We start from the raw sequence: 22796 nt of genomic DNA, 5'->3' as shown, positions 1-22796 counted from the left end.
GGATGGCTACCACGGCAGCAGGGCTCGGGATGCAGGTAGGCGAGATCATGAAATTGGGTAGATGGAAGTCTGAGGCTTACAAGGGGTACATAAGGCATCACGTGGCCTGTTAGGTGGAATGCAGAGAAGAGGAATGGGCGGGAGAAGGGGGTAAGACTGGCAAAGTGAAGGAGGAAACAGTGTAATCAGTAAGATGTCAGTGATTCCATGCATAACATTCCTATCTCTTCTGTTATCCATAGAGGATGCCTCGGGCACAGGTGGTATGGGTGATCGGCCACTCATTCATTAGACGGATGGAGAGGAGAGTAAAGAATCGACGTGGGAGCTCGGAGAGACGGATGCAGTGATACTTTGGATTGGAAAAGGGGACATGCGCCTCTGCCAGGTGCGGAGCATCATGTCAGACCACAATGGCAAAGCATCAACTACCGAGTCTGATCTAGTTATACTACACATTGAGGGATGACCTAGTGCCAATAGGGAGGAAAGAACTACGACTGGCATTGGTCTCCCTCTTTGGTTGGTTGGGCAACTTCTGCCCACAAGCAGTGATCGCCTGGTCCCAGATCAACCCCAGGACGAAATGGGGCGTGCCGGGTCAGCAAGGCCGCTAAATATATCAGCAAGGAAACTAAACAATGAACTAGCCCGTCTGGCAGCGGGACGGTTATGGATAGTGGCCAACGGATTAGTGAGAGGAAACGAGAACTTCCACTACAACCGTGTCCATTTATCAGAACAAGGAACTGACTTACTCTTCGAGAACTTTATGGCGGTGATTCGCACAGCACAGGTGGGGGGGAGTACCCCCATCCGGTTGGTCGAACGTCCTGTGGCAGGCAGGGATGGAACAGTTGGTCAGTAATTCGCCCTTCCCAGGGGGGCCCTGAGGCCAGTTACGTACAGTGGCAAGGGCATGGTCTTCCTCCCACTAGGTTGGCTTCGGCCCGGCAAGAGGGGCCCGATGGTAGAGGGGATGAATAAATGGGGGGCCAGGAGGCGAAAGGGATCATACAAGTAAAGGATGCCTGCTTTACTTGAAAGAACTACGACTGGCATTGGTCTCCCTCTTTGGTTGGTTGGGCAACTTCTGCCCACAGGCAGTGATCGCCTGGTCCCAGATCAACCCCAGGACGAAATGGGGTGTGCCGGGTCAGCAAGGCCGCTAAACATATCAGCAAGGAAACTAAACAATGAGCTAGCCCGTCTGGCAGGGGGTTGGTTACGGATAGTGGCCAACGGATTAGTGAGAGGAAACGAGAACTTCCACTACAACCGTGTCCATTTATCAGAACAAGGAACTGACTTACTCTTTGAGAACTTTATGGCGGTCATTCGCACAGCACAGGGGGGGGGAGTACCCCCATCAGGTTGGTTGAACGTCCTGTGGCAGGCAGGGGTGGAACAGTTGGTCAGTAATTCGCCCTTCCCAGGGGGGCCCTGAGGCCAGTTAGGTTCAGTGGCGAGGGCACGGTCTGCCTCCCACTAGGTTGGCTTTGGCCTGGCAAGAGAGGCCCGATGGTAGAGGGGATTGATAAAGGGGGGGCCAGGAGGCGAACGGGATCAGACAAGTAAAGGATGCCTCCTGGGGTCACCCCCGACATAGTATATGGCAGGGGGGTCCCCAAGAAAGTACTGGGAGCCTCACCACTGTACACATGCCAAAAGAGGTCAGAATTTGGCCAGTTCCACCTGGGACTGCCTGCCACGAGGAAGAACCGTGTATTGAAATGAAATTATTGTGGTCATGCTATAGTTGTGTTTTTACGAGGGTCGCGTTTAGAACGGATTTATGATGCTTAGTATTGTTAAATGGAAAAGGTGGTTGTTTTTACTTTCCAAACAGAAATGTGTTCAGTGGTTTCTCCAGTCATCAATGGCACTGCATCCTTGCTAAGCCCATTAGGGTGGGTCTCCTCCTCCAGTGGAGGGCCCGCAGGGTAGGTGTGGCGGGGGGCGCCAGAGAGACTGGGGAGTAGGGCGGTAGCCGAATCGGCTGCCGGAAACTGCCTGAGGGTGTGGTAACACACCCTTGGTCTGGAACAATGGTTGCCACCACAGGGGCTTCGGCATCTGCGCCAAAAGGCTACGCTTAAAAGAGGACCAGGGAGCAGGATGGGCAGAGAAGCTATCCAACCTCTATTCCTGATCCATGTTGATGTCCTCTGGAGCTCTGTGGAGAGACCCTGGCTGCCGTTGCATGCTCACTGGATAGACAGATGTCATGCTTCTTATCGTGTTTCCATCCCACCCGCCCAGGCAGTTGAGGAGGTGGGGGAGGTTGGAAAGCAGGCGGGGTGGAACACGTGGTCAGTAATTTGCCCTTCCGGTGGGGGGAACCCTTAGGGAGGTTAGGGTACAGTGGCGAGGGCATGATCTGCCTCCCATAAGGTTGGCTTCAGCCTGGCAAAAGGGGCCCCATGGGAGAGGGGACGGATAAAGGGGGGCTGGGGCCAGGAGGGGGAAGGGGTCAGACAAGTAAAGGATGCCTCCTGGGATCACACCCCAACATAGGGTATGGCAGGGGAGGTCCGCAAGAACGTAGGAGGGACCTCACTGCTGTACAAATGCTGAAAGGGGGCAGAATTGGCGGTGTCACCTGGGACTGTCTGTCATGAGGAGGAACCAATGTAAAGATGTGTTACGATTTATGCAAATGAAAGTATTGTGGTTATGCTATAGTTGTGTTTTTACTAGGTTTGTGTTTATAATGGATTTATTGTGCTTAGTATTATTAAATGGATTAAACGTGGCCGTTTTTACTTTCCTAACAAAAAAGTGTTTGTGTGGTTTCTCCAGTCATCAATGACACTGCATCCCTGCTAAGCCCTCCATTCACCCAGCAGCAACTCACCCAGTAGCGTCTGGTGAATTGTTTGGAGAGCCGTTAACATTTCCCACAAATAGGCCAAAGCAACTGAGCATAGCGAGGGAGCCCGTACCAACCAGAGGGGTTCAAGCCGGGGGGGGGGAGTCAACCCTCTCCCCCGAGAAAATGTTTGAATAATGGGTTAAAGTGGTGTATGATGCAGCACACTTTCTATGAAAAATGTGTTAAAAATCCAGAGAGTTTGTAATTGGCAATCCAAACATTCTATAGATGCAACTCTCCAACAATGCACAGGAGCATTTCTCAATGCATTGTCATGATCCCTTTGCCCACGATATATGCCAGTATAAAAACATTTTCAAGCTGGCTGTGCCCATACATATCCATAATGGATGCACCAATATATGCCAGCATTCCCAATATTCCTATATAAAAACATGCTCATCTTTACTTTGTGCATAATGCCAGTAATGATACTATAGGAAAACATGTCCAGACTAGCACTCCCAGTATATGGCAGTATCCCCACGTAAGGACATACTCCTGTTGGTTATCGCGTTAAAAAAGCTATGACACAATTAGAAAACACGTCTGAACTGCAGCATCAAAATGCCAATCTAGCCATGTAAAAACACTTATCATGCTTACTTTATCATAGATGCCTAGAAAAAATGTCATGCTACAGTAAGAAATGGTTAGACCGGTTACACCAAAATGATAGTCCAGCCACATAATAACACATAGCATGCCTGCTTTATCACGGATGGATGAACATTCACAAACATTCACAATGCAGTTGACTTGCCACCCCTACAACCTTTCACTCCTCACCTGCCAATATTAGCACCTCAGCGGCCATCCCAGCACAAACACACGTGCACACCCATTCACACACCATGCATGCACTCACTCATTCAGACGCACACACATACACCATACATTCAGTCATTCACACACACACCCGACCATCCATACATCATACACACTCACTCATTCACACACACATTAAGAAATTCATTGCAGTCTTGGACCATGCCCCAATAACCCTTACTCTAAAAAAGAACAGGTCATTGTCCGGACTGTGGAGATGGCGATACCCAACACCTCGCTTTAAGGACAAAACGCTAGCCCGGGCAGTAGCCAAAGAAATCGAGGCCTTCTTTGAGACAAATAGGGCCGGGGATACTGCCTCGCAGACCAGATGGGATGCTTTCAAACAACGATCAGAGGTAGAATCATAGTGATCAAAGCCAGAAGGGACAGGGATTGGAGGCTGGAGGAGGTCAGGCTATAAGACAAACTAAAGGATATAATGACCAAGATGGAACCAGGGCAGACTCCAGGGACAAAAAGGGAATACAGGGCCATACGAGGGCAGTTAGACCTCATGCAGACAAGGGCGGCAAAATGCATTTTACTATGTCTTAAACAAAAGTATTACATCAAAGCAAACAAGTCAGACAGTCTGCTGGCTGGAAAACTGAGGAGGGAGGAAACAGACAAAACAATCCTAAAAATAAAAACTATAGAAGGGAAAACGAGCACCTGCAAGAACGACATAGAGAGAGCATTCATCCAGTTCTATACTGACCTGAACAGCTCAGAAAGGGTGTTAACTAGAGATGAAGTCTGGGCAGCAATCAAATCCCTACCCATCCATAAGTCCCCTGGCCCAGATGGATTTGTTGCCGAATTCTATAAAATGCATAAAGAAATACTTATTCCCTATCTAGAAGACCTATTCAATCAGATTGTCAAGGACAGGGCTATCTCGAAATCCATGGAAGCGGCAAAAGTGATTCTCATTCCGAATTAAGGCAAGGACCCCACCGAATGCGGTTCCTACCGCCCCATCGCTCTAATTAATGTCGACGCAAAGATCCACACTAAAATATTGGAATCCAGAATAGACTACATTCTTCCCAAATTATTTTCGGCTGACCAATCAGGCTTCATCAGGTGACGCCAAACTGGAGACAATGTCAGTAGAATAGCCCACCTGATCGAAAAGTCACACAAAAGAGGAATCCCAGCCCCCCTGCTGGCGATCGGCGCCGAGAAAGCTTTCGACCGGGTTGAGTGCGGGTTCCTCTTTGCAACCATGAGAAAGATGGGCTTCGGACCCAATTTCCTAAATAGGGTAAGAGCCAACTAAAGGCAGCCGATGCTTTGGCTCTCCATCAATGGGCTTGTATCATATTCAGTAGCAGTAACCAGAGGGACCAAGCAGCAGTGCTCCCTGTCCCCCATGCTGTACGCCCTACATCTTGAACCCTTCCTAGCAGCAGTGCGAGCAAACAAGGAGATAAAGGGAGTCCCTTTCGGAGGGAACACACACAAAATAGCAGCATTCGCCAACAACATGATATTCACGATGTCCCATCCAGAAACTTCCCTCCCTGCGATTGAAAGTTTAGGGAGGTCGCCGGGTTAAAAATAAACCCCTCCAAATCCAAAATTCTCAACCTCACCCTCACAAGAGCAGTCGAGCGGGAACTCAAACTGTCCTTCCCCTACAGATGGGTTGAACACTCTATAACGTACCTGGGGATAAAACTGACTAACTCACTGGGCAGGCTATACTAAGCATACTACCTACCGCTCCTGGAGAATCTTAAATCTCAGATGGTAGACTGGGGCCTGCAAGCGATCACCTGGATGGGATGCATACATGCATTAAAAATGGTGCTACTGCCACAATTACTATACCACTTTACAGCACTTCTGATCCACGTTCCGCAGGCCTACTTCAGATCCCTATGCAAAATAACCACTTCATTTGTCCAGAATAACAAGCCTCCGAGACTGACCGCAAAACTAATGCAAGGCCCGCCTACCCGGGGGGTATGGGTGAACCAGACTTCAGAGCCTATTATATAGCGGCCCAGACGAGGGTGGTTAGGGATTGGCAGAACGACAACAGGGAAAATATCTGGAGGCCCATGAGAGAGCAGTAGTCGGGTGAGACCTGGAGGGAATACTATGGAAAACAAAGGTAGACAGACCCCCGCAGATGTATTGCAGCTCCATCACATCAGTAGTGAGAGACGCATGGGATGATGGGGACAAGAGGGTGCACATTACTACGTTCCTTTCGCCTTACACACCGCTCTTTGACAACCCAAAATTTACACCTGCCCACAAAACACAAGCATTCGATGCCTGGCAACAGGGGGGATGTCTCAGGGTTAGAGATTTATTTGAGGGGAACCACATTAAACAATTCAACCAATGCAAAGCAGACTTTACCCTGACTGAAAAGGAAAGGTACACATACGTTCAGTTGAGACACTGGCTTCTCCACCCCTCCATGAAACAAGCAAGGGCTCGCCAACTAACACCATTCGAAAAGTACCTGAACAGGGACCCAGGGGACACCCGAGTGGTTGCAAATATATACAAACATATAAAACTGGGCAAAGACCCCCCCCCTCCAAGTACATACATAAAAAGATGGGAGACCTCCACTGGGTGCGCGATCGAGGAAACAGAGTGGACAAAACTGTGGGAACATATCCTCAAACTGACAAGATCCCTCCAGATTCGTGATATCTGGCTTAAACTGATGTTCCAGTGGCATCTGACCCCAACTAGGCTCCACAAGATGTACCTGGGCACCTCTCACAAGTGCTGGAGGGAATGTGGCGAAGTGGGAACATGGAGCCATATCTGGTGGGAATGACTCAAGAGAGATCAGTTGTGGGTGGGGATACAGGAAGCAATCGAGCAGGTTCTAGAGGTTAAAACCAAAGGGATCAGGGGCCTCACAATGATAGGCCTAGACGGCATACTAGAACAACTTAACACAAAGCCGGCCCGCAAACTTTATGCGATAATGATGATGGCGGCGGCAGCGTTAGTACTGGCACGGAAATGGAAGTCCAGGGACCCACCTCTGGACCATGAATAGATTGCAAAGATATGGAACATTGTAGCTATGGAATGGCTCATCTACTCCATCCAAGGGGATCACAAAAGATTCTGCTCTGACTGGTCAACCCTGATATCATTTCTAAAGGAAGGGGCCCGGTCAGCGTGGTGCCCAAGGAGCATGCACATCCTGGGAATAATTGATCGCCCAGGGGTTGGGTGAACTGGAAGGACTCACCCTGCCCAATGAAACAAAAGACTGAGGCCGAAGAGACTACCCGCAATCTCGCAGTCAAAATAAGGCACTCTGCAAAAGGACCTAACCCCGGATCACAGGGGGGGAGGGAAAGGGGTAGGGATTTGGTTCCAAATGGAAAGTGTTAATGTTGAAAAATGACAATAAAAAGTTTTGGAAAAAAAGAAATACATAACACATACTTGCATGTATAGATACACACATACATGCATCACAAACATGCAACACACACACACACACACACTCTTACACATTTTTTTCCTGACTTGTTTCCTGAATCCATCTTCCCAAAGGAACTCCTTCTAGAAGGACTATGGCAGATGGCTCCAGTGCTCCAGCCTCCACCACGCCGACAGGAACCAGGAAGCAGGGAGAGCATCTAGGTTCCTGTAATGCGCGGTGGAGCCTGAGCGTACGCCACAGCAGGAATGTTTCTTTCAGAAAAAAATGATTTCTCAGAAAGACATTATTTCTTTCTTCCTGAAGTTGGAAACATGCACTCCAGAAAGAAATTATCTGATTTCAGAAAGAAATCCTTTTCTTCCAAAGTCACAGTATATGAACCCTGATGCACTCTGACTTCAGAAAGAAACAATTTCTTTCTGCAGCTTGACTGGCCCCTCACTCAGGACATGGAGTGGCAGGCGCCTATGCAATGCCAGAAAGCACACCCTGTACATCGCTCTGCTGCTCTCAAGCTAGGTCTGCGTTTTAAACAAGAAAACCAAATTAAATAAATATCTGAGTTTCCTGTGATGCTCTCTTTAGTAAAAAAAGAAATCACAGTGTTCACACAGTAATGAGTTACAGTATTTTAAGTATGTCATCTTCTTGTGTCTTGCAGCCTCACAGTGAGGAATCAGGAAGAGGAAAGAGCGCGGAGGACGTCACGAGAGCTGAGAGCAGAAGGTATCCCAGAATTTGAGGAAAGGTAAGGGTACCAAATGTTTAATTATGTATTATTGATGATTTATTTGTTTGTTTATTGTTTTTTTACTACTACACGCCACCATGTGGTAGTGACTACAATGGAGCGCGATGAACATAGCAGGAGAAAGGCAAGCTGTTACAGACCAGTGATGGCAGTCTACACACGAAGATGTGCTTGATATATCCAATCAAGTGGTGGCACATACTTGCAGTGGAAGGATTCCAAATAGTGGCAAACCCTGTCGTGTGACGTTGAGGCCAGTTGTATGCTTTGATTGTCGAATTAAGGGCATGGTTGGCAAATAGGTTGACTGGTATACACTGACCTGAAGCAATTGTACATGCAGGGAAAGTTCAAACACTGTGCCGCCTCAAAATACGGTTTTAGCGGCATTGCAATAACACCAGCAGTCTGCTTGAATCATTCCAGACAAACATGGTTTCTTATACACTACTTTATGTTTCAGCCAGTGTGAAAGGATTCATCTCCAGGCCCTAGATAAGAGCTCTGCAAACTTTGGCTCTGCAGATATTTTGGACTACAACTCCCACAATTCCTTAACAACACAGTAAACAGAAATGGATTGTGTGGAACTGGCGTCCAAAGCATCAGGAGAGCCTCAGATTGCAGACCCCGACTCTTGGTAGAGGCTGGATACTGTTCAAGACGTTGTCAAATATTGCTACATAATTTGGTGGTAAATCTGTCGAATTACCACCAAAATCGATTACTGTTACCTCCACTCTGTCCTGCGCATTTACCACAGGATTATAAGTGGTGGAAAGGCAGTGTTAACACCAAAGGACTCCATGCGGGTTTTAGCAGAATTACCATGAGCAATAATTCTGCATTGTTAATTCCAATGAGTTTTAGCCTTAAAGAGGAGGATTTACCTCCAGTGTGATGCTTGAGGTAAATCCTCCACTTTAAGGTCGTAAAAACATTAGTAATTCCACCACTTTTTCATTGCCCCGCCAAACTCTTAGAGGCCTGAGCCCTTTCATTCACCTATATAATGTATGTAACAGTGAGGATAGGGCTCTTTAGACAAAATGCTAAGTCAATAGGTGGAGGCATTCGTAAGTACCTAACCATTGGGATTATGTTAAACCACTGGATCACCATGGAACTTGCTGTAACTCAAAATTGTCTCTGAGCTAATGTTGGGCTCGCAAATGTTTTAAGGTTTTTCCAAGTTCAAGCTCATTGGCTGAGTGCTAGATGCTCCTGACACTAAACTAGTTTCCTTATGTCGCCAATGGTGGCGTGCAAGGGTGGGTTTTTGAGCTACCGTGTGTTTTTGTTGAAAAGTTGAGAAACGTTCTGGATCTTGTGATCCAATTAATTACAGCACCCTTGCAAAGTAATGGGTCTCAAAATCAAAATCTATGCAAAATAAGTTAAGAATGAGCTAAATGCATCGCCCCCACTAAGATGGTGCCTCGCGTTAGCTATGCCTCAGCTACTATTGGATCCCACCCTCTAAAACCTCCCGACATACAAAACCTTAAATAGAAATAGTTCTACATCAAACCCAAATCATGGCCACAAAATAAAATTCCAGAATCAGCTCTGAGGTTTCCATATCATGGGGAGGCAACATGGGTCTGAGCATTGGGGCAACCTTGGTGCACTCAGGGACTGACCTTTACCGTAGGAAGGAAATAGACATGAACGTTAACGCACGCACTGTCATGCCTTTCACAAATGCTGCATTGCAAGAATCATGGTGGGAGAATTTCTGGGAAAGCAGCAACATGTAAATCAGCAAGTGTCCTTAAAATGACAGAAGTGCCCTGGACAGGGTGTTATTGAGCACAGAGTTTTTCAGATGTGGGTTGAGGTAGTGATGCCAAAAGTACAAAATCGGTTCGATACTGGGACTAATTATGCGTTTGACGGTGCTGTAAAAGTGACAGTAAGGAGATGGTATCAGATTTACTGAGAGTACCGCACTTCAGTAAAAAAGTTCTTATTAATTTATTCGATAAAGATAATCCACATTAAAACAGAATTAAATTGACTGCGTCTCCTAATATAGGAGTAACCAACATATATAAAAATTAATCTTTATCTGCACATCAAAGAATCAATCAGTTCAAAGTTTATTTTCCTTGCCCCCTAAACACCGTCACCGTCGTGAACCTTTGAAACACTGTTTGTTACCACAACTAATAAAATATTTAGGAAGCTATAGGACCTCTGGGGAAGGCTCCCTGACCATGTGGGGTCCTATTACTACTGTTCAATATTCTATTACGTTCTGATGCAAAGAAAATAAACTTTAAACGTGTTGATTATTTGATGTGCAGATAAAGATTAATTTGTATGTCTGTTGGTTACTCCTATATTGGGAGACACAGTCAATTTAAGTCTGTTATAAAGTGGATTATGTTTATCGAAATAAATTCAAAAGAACTTTTTTACTAATGTGGAGTACTCGCTTGCTGCTACAAAGGACACGACACACAAATCCTGTAAGTGTTAAAGTATGTAATTCTCTTGGGATGGATCAAGGCATTAGCTTCCGCATTAGGTTGAGCTTCTGCCGGGGGGCTTTTGGTTTTAATAAGTAGTATCAAATTTGCTGCTCTTTACTGCTGCTATACTACACCGCCAAATTTTATATTTTATGGGAAGTAGACGAAAAACCTACTGCACTTGAGTAGAGGTTTCTCCTCCACAATTGAGGATTTCTTATGCAAATGATATCCCTATATTAGAACAATCAGAGATTGGTCTCCAGAGAATGTTAAATGCACTACATGGATACACAGAGCAAAATAGTTTAAAAATGAACAATGGTTAAACACAGGTGAGGAGATTAACACACGGTACAAAGAGAGAGGGATTGAAATGGTACCTGGATAATGAGACTGTGGTGGCTACAAAACAATGTGTATGTTTTTTTTTTGTTTGTTTTTTTTTTTGTTTTTTTTTTACATTGTCCACAATGTGTATGTTTGGGTGTGCCCATTTTTGAGGAAAAGAGTAAGGGAGCAATTGTGAGTATTGTGCAGGTCAAAAGGGACAATTTTTACCTAAAATTAGGAAAATTGAACGTTAATATGCTCCTCTCAGGTTTCAGCCGGATATCCTTAAATTCTGGATGCTCCTCAAGACCATCCTTTTCTCTTCTTCCTTCCCTCTCCCCCTCCCCTGCTAACACTCCCGTCTGATGTGGTAACTGGTTTCCTGGGCACCAGTCCCCCCCACCCAGTCCACCCCCTCTCCTCGCACTTAGCATGGGGACCTCACCCCCCTGCTCCCCTTGCAATCCCTGACATTTGCTCTCCCGCCCTCCCATCAGCATTTGCCTAGCCCCAGTGGCCCTCTTGCCCCCCACCTCGGCCCTCCCCTTTCACCTGCTCTCTCTCTGCTTACCCTGCACTTCCCCTTCCCACCCTAGCACTTCACATTTCGCACAAACCGAAACTCCCTCCCCCTTTGCACTTCCTGTTACTGCACGTGCACGATCCAAATGTCACAAGGCGTAGAAGGACCATTATTGTTATCTTTCTCCCTTGTTCCCATCCCCTTTTTTGTCTTGTGGTGACTTGAGACTTGAAACACCATTTGTTGTATAGTCGCATTACAAATACCTAACAAATAAATAAATTAATACAATAAATCCCAGTTATTAAATATTATAAATCCAAGGTTGTTCCTAAGCTAATTTACGGCATGGAAATTAAACTGGAAACTGACTGGGATCTCTTTGATGCTATTGAGGCTGGCCTTTGGCAGAACGTTTTGCGTCTACCACAGTGTCTTCCGGCTGTTGCAATACGTTTTGAGTAGGGATTGTTATCACTCAAGAGCATAGTGTTATGGAATGCACTTTTGCTATTGAGGATAATAAGATTTCCGCCACAAGATTCCTTATTCTGTGTCTTGAAGACTATATTGTATAGAGATGGTTATGAGTATTTTAGGAGCGGGCCCGTAAGTGTGACATAATTCTGGGTGAACTGAATTGCACTATGGAGCAACTGGAGGTGGCTATGTATATTGTTAAACAACGATTATAGGAGTCTAACGGGATCGCCACTTGTTCCGCGTTAATGAAATACAAATTGATTCACAAATTGGTGCAGGATCACAGAAACTGGTGCATATTAACAAAGTATCTGGTGAAATGACCTTACTCCAAACTCAGAGGGCAGTTTATGAGATTTAGGCTAAATTTCCTGGAAACTAGAGAAGTCACGAATATTGGGAATAATAAGGATTTCTCCTCTGCTGAATGTCATTGCTGTACTAATGATAAGATAAAATAAACTCTAAAGCATGTGATGGTTGAATGTCCCACTTTGAATGATACCCGTGCAAGGTTTCTGGGGGAAATGATGTACAGTGATGTATGGCTGGGAGCTCAGCACTTGTGGCAAAGAAATCTTGAGGGAAGGTCGGTTATGCATATAATCAAGGTTTTAAGGTTCTTAAAACATATTGGCCTAATCGAATAACGCGTGTATGTGTAAAATGCTAGGGTATATGGATTTTTTTATTATGTGAGGTGGATTGTATGTATTTTATGGAGGGTATTTTTAAAAGGACATGAATTTATGAAATGGTGATGGCAAAGTTTGTATTTCTTTTTAACATTAATGAATAACTGTTTTGAATGAGATGTTTGTAAATATTTAATTGTAATTTGAAAGGTTTAAATATTAAACCAATGCACAACAAAAATTAATTAAAAAAAACATTGAGGATTTACTGAAGGCAGAATTACTTGCTGTGGTAAGTGTTCGAAATCTCCCAGGGAATCCTGTGGACACCATAAATGGATATGAACTCTTCCAATCCGCCACTTGCAATCTGCTGGATTTACTCTCATACCCATTGATGGTAGACATAGACGAGTTTCGTTGGCCCACAGTGTTGAGTATGGTGGAGAAGGAATTGTGTGTTTACACCACATGTGGAGTCCACAAACTTAGCAGCAGAAAGGTCCCCCGGCCCCTACTAGTTATCTATCATTAAAGAATCAATGTAAAGACACTAGGTGCCACCATGTTGATAGATGTAGACAACCTTTTAAGGGCCTTTGTCAATGCTTAGTATTGAATGAATTCAGGCAAAACAGAGATGTTGATGACAGTGTTCATTCCAGATGGAACCCACTACATTATGTAAAAATGGTCCTATTCTTTAAGTTTGAACTTTGGTTGCATCACTATTAACCCATGCTGGCTGCCAGTTCCACTGTGTACTGACACATTCTCATTGGACCCTTTCAGGGTGGAGCTACCTAAACATGGGGCAGAGGTTTGGTGAGGTGTGCATACCACTCACGCGCTCCATAAACGTGGTATATAACGAAGATATAGGTGTATTGTTTAGTTTATTGATATGATAAACCAAACTGATTGTATGCAATTTTCACTAATACTTACATAGTTTTCAGTGAGATTGTTAGCAGGTGACTTGCGTAGATTTCATATCAAAATAGTGTTATTATTGACTCCTGTTCTTGGCAATAGAAATTAGAAAAATTGCCCATTGCGTAGCCAACAGTTTTACCCATCCAGGCTTTGTCACGGCAGGTTAATCATATGTCAATCTGTGCATTTCTTTGGAGTCATTTACATAAGTATATTTCTGTGGTAACCGAACATAAGTTACAGGAGGTCATGGAAATTTCGGAAATTGCGCAGGCATGTATGCGTTACATGCAATTCATGTGTGGTGGTTTGGGATTGTCCTGGTAGTCAATATAGTCTGGAGAGCAGGTTGGTGGTGTGGTCTATCATATGGGAGTAAATTCCCGATGGATTCAAGTTGCGTATTACACATGGTTGCTGGTCTGACCTTATATCTCGGTCGACCACTTGTCTTCCTTTCAGTTCGGGAGAATCTCAGTGAAAACTATATAAGTATTTGTGAAAATTGCATAAAATCAGATTGGTTTATATAAAAAAAACTAAACACTATACTTAAATCTTCTTCATATACCACATTTTTGAGTGCATGTATGGGGATGAATCTTCCTAAACACCAATTTCAAAAGGGATCACCCAGTTTGCAAGAGGGCTTGTCTCTCTTCTCAGAGCATTCACGTGGTGTGTGGGACTTGTTCGCTTCTCTCAAGGTTTCTCTTTAATTCCAGTTCCAAAGACACCTTTCTTCTCCGGGCCTTTCCTTTCCTTTCAGCACTTTGGTCACAGTTTACAATTCACACTTCACAATGTTATTGCTTTTCTTTAACTTCTTCTCTCATCACTTCACAGTTCATATATTGATTTTCCTTTTAACAGTTTACGCACTATTTCATACGCCCATGTGTTCACCTGGTATACGCTTCTGACAGGACTTTCTATGTGAAACAATCTTCATCTGGTGTACTCCCCTACTAAGGCTTTGCATATGAAACACTTTCACTTATCTTCACCTGGTAGACTCCCCTGCCAGGACTTTATTACACAACTACCTATTCCTTCAGGTATGACTTTATTGCTCCATTTACAATTGCTTTCTTGCTTTGTTTTCATGAAGCAGTATAGTTTCTAGACCATCCGCCTTGCCAATAATGTGTATTGAATTCTTGAATAGCTATGTGCTTCTTTTGGTTCTCGTTACTTTCCTTTCAGTTTGCCCCTAAGTAATGGTATCGGTACACTAGTAACCCTTTTACTTTCACAGGGTTTACTGGTTGCCTTTGGCATTGTTTCTTCTTCATTGGTGCAGCTGTATTGGCTCAGTGTGTGCCCAGACAAGCACACTTTTGCCGCCGTACTTGCTTATTTGGTGCGCGATTCCCGCTGCAGTTCCCTTTTCCGTGGTAAACCGCCAGCACCTCCTTCCTGCCTTCCTGGCGTTGCATGGGCTTCACTGCTGTTTGCCACAGCACATCTTTCCTCCATGTGGTAATCGGCAGCATTCCAGACGGGCAGGCAGACCTGCGTCTGTCGTTCTCTCTGCTTTTCTCCTTCCCGTGACAGCCTTGACCTCCATCATCTGAGTTTGGGCTGTATTTATACTTCCTGGCTTGGCTATTCCTTCTCCAACAACTGGGCTGTTGCACGCGATATTCGGTCATCACTACTTCGCCATTCTTCCTTGTGTCAGTGACCATGGATTTTCCTCTTGAATGTTATTGAGGAATTAAAGGCTGAGCTTTATTGGGAGTAGTCCTTACTATTCCTAAATCTCTTCCTAGTGTCAGTGTTTAGTACCTGGTCTCTACTGGGATTTTGGGGGGGGAAACAAAGTTAGTTTTACTAAGAGGTTGGGAAGGGACATGACAATATGCCATTAAGGTCTGGGGGATTAAGGAATATCTTTAGAAGGGAGAGGGGTGTTTTCTCGCAATGATGTCACCTTATCTCCCCAAGGGTTATGTAAAGATGGAGGGAGGCACTCGTAGTTTCTTCAAGTAAGTTTTATTATAACGGGGCCCGCCGTGCCCATCCACTCAACTACGCCTCCAACAGTTGACTAGGTCACGCGAACCAAGCTCCGAAAGACACAGGGAGAATGGTTTGCGTGCCCTACATTCCAAAGACGCATCACTACACACCTTCCTCCTTACAGAAAACAAGAATCATTTCCAATAAAATTCATGTAACTAAAATTAACATCACTACTATAAACATATGAAGAGAATAACCACCTTAGATAATATTATACTAAATTTACCTCCTATGATTGTATCATGTTGATACAATGAACCTTTGTCAACACCAAATCTAAATCTACAATCCGAATTATTAAACAAATCTAACCAGTGTTCACACCTTCTTTCATTTTGATGCATAGTCTTTCATCCACACTGGTTTAGATCTGGATCTCTGATAACTACTGAAACTCTGATAACTACCGGAACTGTCATGAGCACCTCCACCATGCACACCTCCACCATGAACACTTTCACTCCCACCTTGAACACTTTCACCCTCTTGATCCCTTTTCTCCTTGCTGTCGTTAGATACATTTGTTTCTACTCCCTTTTCCATGCCATATGCTTTTGCAATCTTTCCTTTAGACCAAACTTCTCCTCCTTCTAATATGACGACACTCTTCCTTACTGCAGAGATTGTTTTAGGACCCATAAATTTGCTGTCCAAACATTTGTTCACTAATCTGGGATTCTTTATATACACCATTTCTCCTACCTTCCACTCACACTCCTTCACTCTCTCACGAGCATCAAAACTCAATTTATTTCTCTCCTGGCTCTCTCTGATACTTTTCATTATCTTTTCTCTATCAACTTGAACTACTCCTGCTACTCCCAACTACCCTGGACACAATTTGGTTCCTGGTTCCCTTCCCTTAAGAGAAACAAATGGTGATATCTTTGTCACTGAATGCGGAGTAGTGAGATAATTCCACATCATTATCTTTAACATCTGCCTCCATGGTTGCTTCACCCTCATTGCTAGTTGCAACCCTTCTTTCAAAAAACGGTTGATTCTCTCCACTAGGCCATTGGCCCTTGGGAGATATAATGCAGTTCTAACATGTCTAATGCCATAACTGCTGAGAAATGTTTTCATTGCCAATGAAACAAACTGAACCCCATTATCCGAAACAAGTTCAGTAGACACCCCCTCTCTAAAGAAAATGTTCTCTAAGAACGCAATGAGTTATTTGGCTGTGACCTCTCTTACCGCTTCCCATTCAATCCATTTCGTGTGAAAATCCACCAGCACAAACAGAAACCTCAATCCATTTCCCAGACCCATAATGGGTCCCATAATATCCGCAGCAACTTTAGACCATCGCTGCTCTGGCACCGTGTTAGAAACTGAAGGGGTTTCCCTCGTCACCTTAGTTTTGTCACTCAATTGACACTCCATGCAGTCCTTCACCCACCTTTCCGCCATCTTGTCTATGCGCGGCCACCAGAAATGTTGTTGCAGTTTCCTCTTCATCGCTCCTTCCCCTGGGTGACCCTCATGAGCCAGTTCTAAAAGAGTCTGCCTGATCGACACCGGAGGTACAACACATCGTCCTCTCCTCAGTCTGCCCTCATGTATGTTCAACTCCTCCTTGACTTCCCACCATATGTCAAATCTCCTATCCAAACTATTTTTGTGGGGCCATCCCTTCACCGTCCATTCTTTGATCAACTTGAGCTCCTCATCAGAATCTTCCCCCTGCAACCACTTCTCTTGAGCAACTGCCTCATTAACTTCAGCTACCACTGATTCTTCCACTGTTTCATCCTCCACCATCTCAGTTTCATTTAAGGGCATCCTCGATAGGCAATCTGCTACAACGTTTTTCTTCCCAGGCAAAAAACTCTGGTCAAAATTATACCCTTGAAGACCTAATCCCCACCTGCTTATCCTTGGCAAACCCAGAGCCCACCTTCCACTCTCAAACAACTGCACTAATGGCTTATGATCAGAGCGAATTACAAATCGCCTGCCCCACAAGAAAAATTTAAAATGCATGACTGCCCAGAACATGGCCAATGCTTCTCTCTCGATCACTGAATATTTGGACTCCGCCCCTCTCAACGCTCTACAAGCAAAAGCAATAACTCTCTCCTTACTCTCTTTGTCCAATTGTACTAATGTGGCTCCCAACCCCATCAGACTTGCATCTACAATCAGAACTGTTTTGTCCATGGCATTAAACCTCCCAATAGACGGTGCTTTACTGATTGCTTCCTTGATACTTTCAAATGCCCTACTACACTCTGAAGACCACTTAAACCTCGATCCTTTCTTAAGTATCATTCTTATGGGAGCCAACACTATGGCAAGATCTTTCAGAAATCTATGGTAATATTCCGCCAGGCCTAAAAAAGACCTCACCTGGTCCTTGTCAGTCGGCACAGGGGCTTTTTCCACAGCCTCTACCAAACACCTTTTCGGTCTCACACCCAGTTCATCGATCTCATGTCCGAGATACTCCACCTTCCCCAGCACAATCTTACACTTGTCCCTTCTTACAGTCATACCAGCTTTTGACAATCTTCCCAACACTTCCTTCAAAATCTCATCATGTTCAGACTTAGAACTCGCAAACGCAAGCATATCATCTTGGAACACCACAATGTTCTTCACACCCTCCATAACTTTGTCCATCACTCTCGGAAATACGGCCGCTGCCGAGGCAAGGCCAAATGGCATTCATCGATACTTGAAAGTTCCAAAAATTGTAATGAACCCCGTCAAATGCCGGCACTCTTCCTTCAAGGGAATCTGATGATAAGCCTGAGAGAGGTCAATAACAGAGAATACCCTGGCCTTGTCGAGAGTCGACAACTTGTCACTGATTATCGGCAAAGGGTGCCTGTCCACAAAGATGTTCCTGTTGATGTCCCTCATATCTACACAAAGTCTTATATCACCATTTGCCTTGGCTGCCACGACGACTGGCGACAGCCATTCTGAACTCTCACTTTCCTCAATAATCCCTTTCTGCAATAAGGACTCAATCTCAGTCTTTAGTCTCTCTCTCAGGTTATGAGGTATCGGCCTCACTTTATGCACTTTGGGGACTTCTCCTGCCTTCAAGCGGATCTCATGTTCAAAATCTCTTACCATCCCCAATTCTCCCTTAAAAACCGTCGGGAACTCTTCTTCCCACTTGTCACGAATCTCAGCTACAGAAACTGGCTCCTCAGCACTTGCTTGTATCCTGATACCGAGCTTGCGCTGTTCCTCCCAGCCTAGCAAGGACGAGCCCTCCTGTGTGACGTATACTTCTGAATCACAACTCCTGCCTTTATATTTGATCACTGCTTGGAATTTGCCCAACACGTCTATCTTGACATTTCCATAGGCATATGGCTCTATGCCGTGCTCCTTCAAGTCGCCCACTTTTCTTTGCAAACACACTTCATATGTCTTCCTTGAAATCAGGGTCCATGGAGAGCAACTATCCACTTTCAAAGCCACCACTCTTCCGTTCATCATAAATACATTGGTTGGTGCACTACGTTTGCCGGACACTTCTGAGACCTCCAGCACATGTTTGGCCTGAGGTAGTTGAACAACATCTGCATTTTCCTCCTGCTCCGAGATCCTTGCACCCGACCCAATGTATTGCACTTGCCCTGATTCCCTACACACTCTGGCGAAATGCCCTTTCTTCTTGCACTTCAAGCAGAAAATACTCTTTGCAGGACAAAACGCACTCATCGAGATGTGGTGATTGCTGCCACATTTGTAGCATTTGACTCCCTTGCTCAAATTCATTTTCTTGAATGCTCTCACAGCCACTTCCTCACCCTCTGGTTTATCACTCTTCATCGTGGACATGTATTTGTGGGTTTGTTCCATGCCCCGGGCAATCTCAATTGCCACTTCCAGAGACACATCCTTGGTCAACAACCTTTCCTGCATTTTCATGTTATTTGTACAACGTACCAACTGATCCCGTATTAACGAGTTAGCTAGCCCTCCGAATTCACAGGTGTGATTTAAGGATCTTAGCGCTGCCACAAAGTTTTCTACTGGCTCCTGTGGTTCTTGAACTCTCTGAAAGAATGTGTGTCTTTCAAATGTAGTGTTCTTTTTCGCCTCAAAGTGAATTTCTAGTTTTCTTTCAGCTGTAGTGTACTGGTCCATGTCACCCTGACCCTCTAGTGGGGGCTGAGGTAAGCCATCATAGACACTACGACCCTCAGTGCCCAGGTTGTGCAGGAGAATCGCTTCTTTCCTCCCTGCAGCAAATTTGTCGCCCCCAGTTGCCACTAGGTAGGTATCAAAAATGTTCTTCCACCTGTCCCACCTAATGGGTGGTGCACCTGGCTCAGGTAAGAAGGGCGGGGGCGGGGCCATGCTAGCTGCAGCCATATTGAACAGAAAGTGTCTCTAGTTCACTCAGGAAACCTTGGATTTACTTGTCAGTTCTCTCTTCCTTTCTCTCTTCCTTGACTCTTTTTGGCAATTGTCTCTTTGTCTCTTTAGATTTGTCAGTTCTCTCTTCCCTGACTCTTTCTAGCAACTGTCTCTTTAGATATGCTTGTCAGCACTGATTCCACGGCACTGTTCCATTATACAGTACCCTCCACGTTCATGAGCTGTGATACTGCCTGCTTAAAGCTTCCAGGCATTCAAACCCTCTTCTTTTTTTTTTTCTTGAGCCGGTAGGGCTTGTTTTTCCCTATGCGGAGGGTGGGTTCACAATACGTCTTGAACCGCCACCCTGTGTCCGCCCTTGCCTCCCCTGTCTCTCCACCTGTTCCTCCTCACCTCTTCCTTGTGTGGATGCGCGGCCAGGGGAGCGCAGCCGAAACCTGGGAAATGGCTCCTGCGGCTCCAGCGGCTCCAGCGGCTCCAGCAGCGCTGTGCCGCCACTCCACACCTCCCCGGGCCGTCAGCCTTCCGTGCTGGTGAGGCCTTCGAGGGAGGGGCTCGGGTGGCGCTGCGGCTGCTCACAGCAAGTCGGCTCAGACCGTGGACTGGCCGAGTGCCGTGGCGGGCCCCCTCATCTCGTCGCCAATGTAAAGATGGAGGGAGGCACTCGTAGTTTCTTCAAGTAAATTTTATTATAACGGGGCCTGCCGTGCCCATCCACTCAACTACGCCTCCAACAGTTGACTAGGTCACGCGAACGAAGCTCCGAAAGACACAGAGAGAATGGTTTGCGTGCCCTACATTCCAAAGACGCATTACTACAGGTTACCTCCCCCAAGATGGTCCTCTCTCATTTAGCCGCCCCCAGGGTCAGGATCAGGCAGTGGCTGGTGTCCCCTGGCCACATGGGGCTACCTCAAGGAAAGGAGTAATGACATCATTGGATTCATCACAGTACCAAAATGGGTGATGGATATTGTTGAAGCAGAGCATGACAATTCAATAACAGACTTTATCAAGCGCTAATTGAGTCATCACCACTGAAAAAACTCAGTGACTAAAGGGGATCTAAGCTCATGTCCCACAAATGCAACAGAGAATGGAATTGTTTTATTAAGACACCCCAGTCATCCTTGTGGTGGCTGGACATGACTGATCGGCAGCACAGGGTGTAGGAAACCTATGCTAGAGGTTCTATCCTGCACTGTCTGACACATTCAGGTAGAGGGCAGATATGTGAACGAGCATCATCTCTGGAAGGAGAACTACTTTTGATAAGTTGGGGGGGATCTTGGATATGATAGGTTATGCTTAATGTGATAGGCTAGAAGATTTTGTGTAACTGAGAGGGGCACAAATTGCACATTGAAGGTACAGTTTGACCCAAGGAACTGATACACAGGGAAGTAGCATTGAAGAACCTAGTAGGATCAACTCTAGCCCAAATAAGTGTGGTGAACATAACTGGAGTTGGAGTTGTAGAACAAAATGAGTACATTTTAGGTGCCCAAATCCTCCAAGTTCCACCTACACGGCCAGTTGATCATACAGTGTAACATATTATTTATTTGTCCATGTAGCCAGACCATCCAGTGTAATTGATTATTTATTTGTCCATTGGGTCTGGTGGAGAGCAGTGACCAATATGATGATTGTGGACTGAGTAGAATTGTATTACAATCCTTTGGTCATGCGGCTGTACCTTAATATGTATCCTTTGGTGGAACACACCTTCTCAAACCTGAGTAGGCTCAGAGTATCTGGTGCTTCAGTAGGTCAACAATAGGCACTGGCATCTGTTTCATTGCATGAAGTGAAGCTGCCAATTGCCTGAAAGGGTCAGGTAAAGCACCTGGCTGCAACATTATTTCTGCAGACCTCTATAAATGAGGGTCCCTGTTTTAAGTATGGTAATACATTTGCTTTTGACTATGGGTGCGTTCTGAAATCCTGTTCTAGAGCCATTTTCCTGCCCATCTTTAAGATGGGACTACAAGATGTTTTTCCTAAAGGGAGTTTATTTCATAGATTTTGAGTAGTCAGAGCCCCTACAAATTAAGCACTGCTCTCCCTCCATTATGACTAAGGGTGCTTTAGGAAAGGGGCTACGGTTAATGGAGATGTTGGCCAATAAAGCTGGATGCATAGTACTTGTTAATCGTGCTAAATTAAAAGATATTGGGATAAAAAAAAAATTGAGCATGTCAGTGGACATGGAATCTCTGTTAATAAAAAGGATTACACGATGTTGCATCTTCCGGAATCAGTGGATGCGTCAACTAATGATTATGATCCCAAAGTCCCACTAGGAGAAATCGCTATGCAAATGCTAGCCATTAAACGAGTCAGAAAAGCTTTATTCCATGATGTGCGCAGATCAAAAAGTCATCTGGGGTTTCAAGACAAGCAATTAATATGAAACTAATCCTCATTTAGAATCATGACATAGGCTTATCTCACTTATGGCCATATTGGATAGCCTGCAAATCTGCCTGGATTACAAACCTCTGGGACAGGAGTTGTGCATGTCAGGCTTAATGTTTTTAAATGCTCCCAAATGCTTTTAAATACCAACCAAAATCTCAAAAACATGGAACTGTAGAATCATCACAACACTGCATTATCTTGTTTGGTGCAATAACAGATCAGATCTTTTGAAAGAAGAAGACATTTTGGAGTTACAATGTTTGATACGGAAACGGTTACTCATGATGTGGCACGCTAGATGTTTTGGACAACAACTCCCATAGTAATTCACCAGTGTCTGTGCTGGCGCTGGGGACCCTGGGAGTTAAAATCTGAAATATCTTTAGGGCACTTCATGAGTAATCATATACATCAAAAGCAAATCCATCGGTTGAACCTAAGATAATACAAATCGAGATGTGTTGGCCATCACTATGTAAGAATTCTCAGTGGTATACAATCATGCAGTACCACTAGCAGTAACGGAAGAGCATCCAATCAGAAATACTACCAGACACAATTATCGCAAGCAGCAAAAAAACAGCAGGTGGAAGATATTGTTATACATTTCCAACAGCTAGAGAAATACAGCACGAGGTAAATATGTCCTGTTGGAGTTCAAAATGGCGGTAGCCCTAGCATATTAGCTATTTCAGGGGCAGGGACTGGTCACCT

At 45.0% G+C, this 22796-nt stretch overlaps 1 protein-coding gene across 3 annotated transcripts in view; it reads left to right on the top strand.

Moving 5' to 3' along the window:
- RGS20 (regulator of G protein signaling 20) overlaps window positions 1–22796 on the top strand; it is a 620050-nt gene that overhangs the window by 495645 nt on the left and 101609 nt on the right. For all 3 annotated transcript variants that reach the window (XM_069621052.1, XM_069621051.1, XM_069621053.1), the window contains one exon: window positions 7804–7890. In XM_069621052.1, the coding sequence (XP_069477153.1) occupies window positions 7804–7890 (87 nt within the window). The remainder of the gene's footprint in view (window positions 1–7803; window positions 7891–22796) is intronic.

The sequence above is a fragment of the Ambystoma mexicanum genome, chromosome 5q (assembly GCF_040938575.1).
Source record: "Ambystoma mexicanum isolate Mex_15411 chromosome 5q, UKY_AmexF1_1, whole genome shotgun sequence".
Classification (NCBI taxonomy): Eukaryota; Metazoa; Chordata; class Amphibia; order Caudata; family Ambystomatidae; genus Ambystoma; species Ambystoma mexicanum.
Note: the sequence above shows the minus strand (reverse complement) of the source record. Positions and strands in the feature narration are given on the sequence as shown.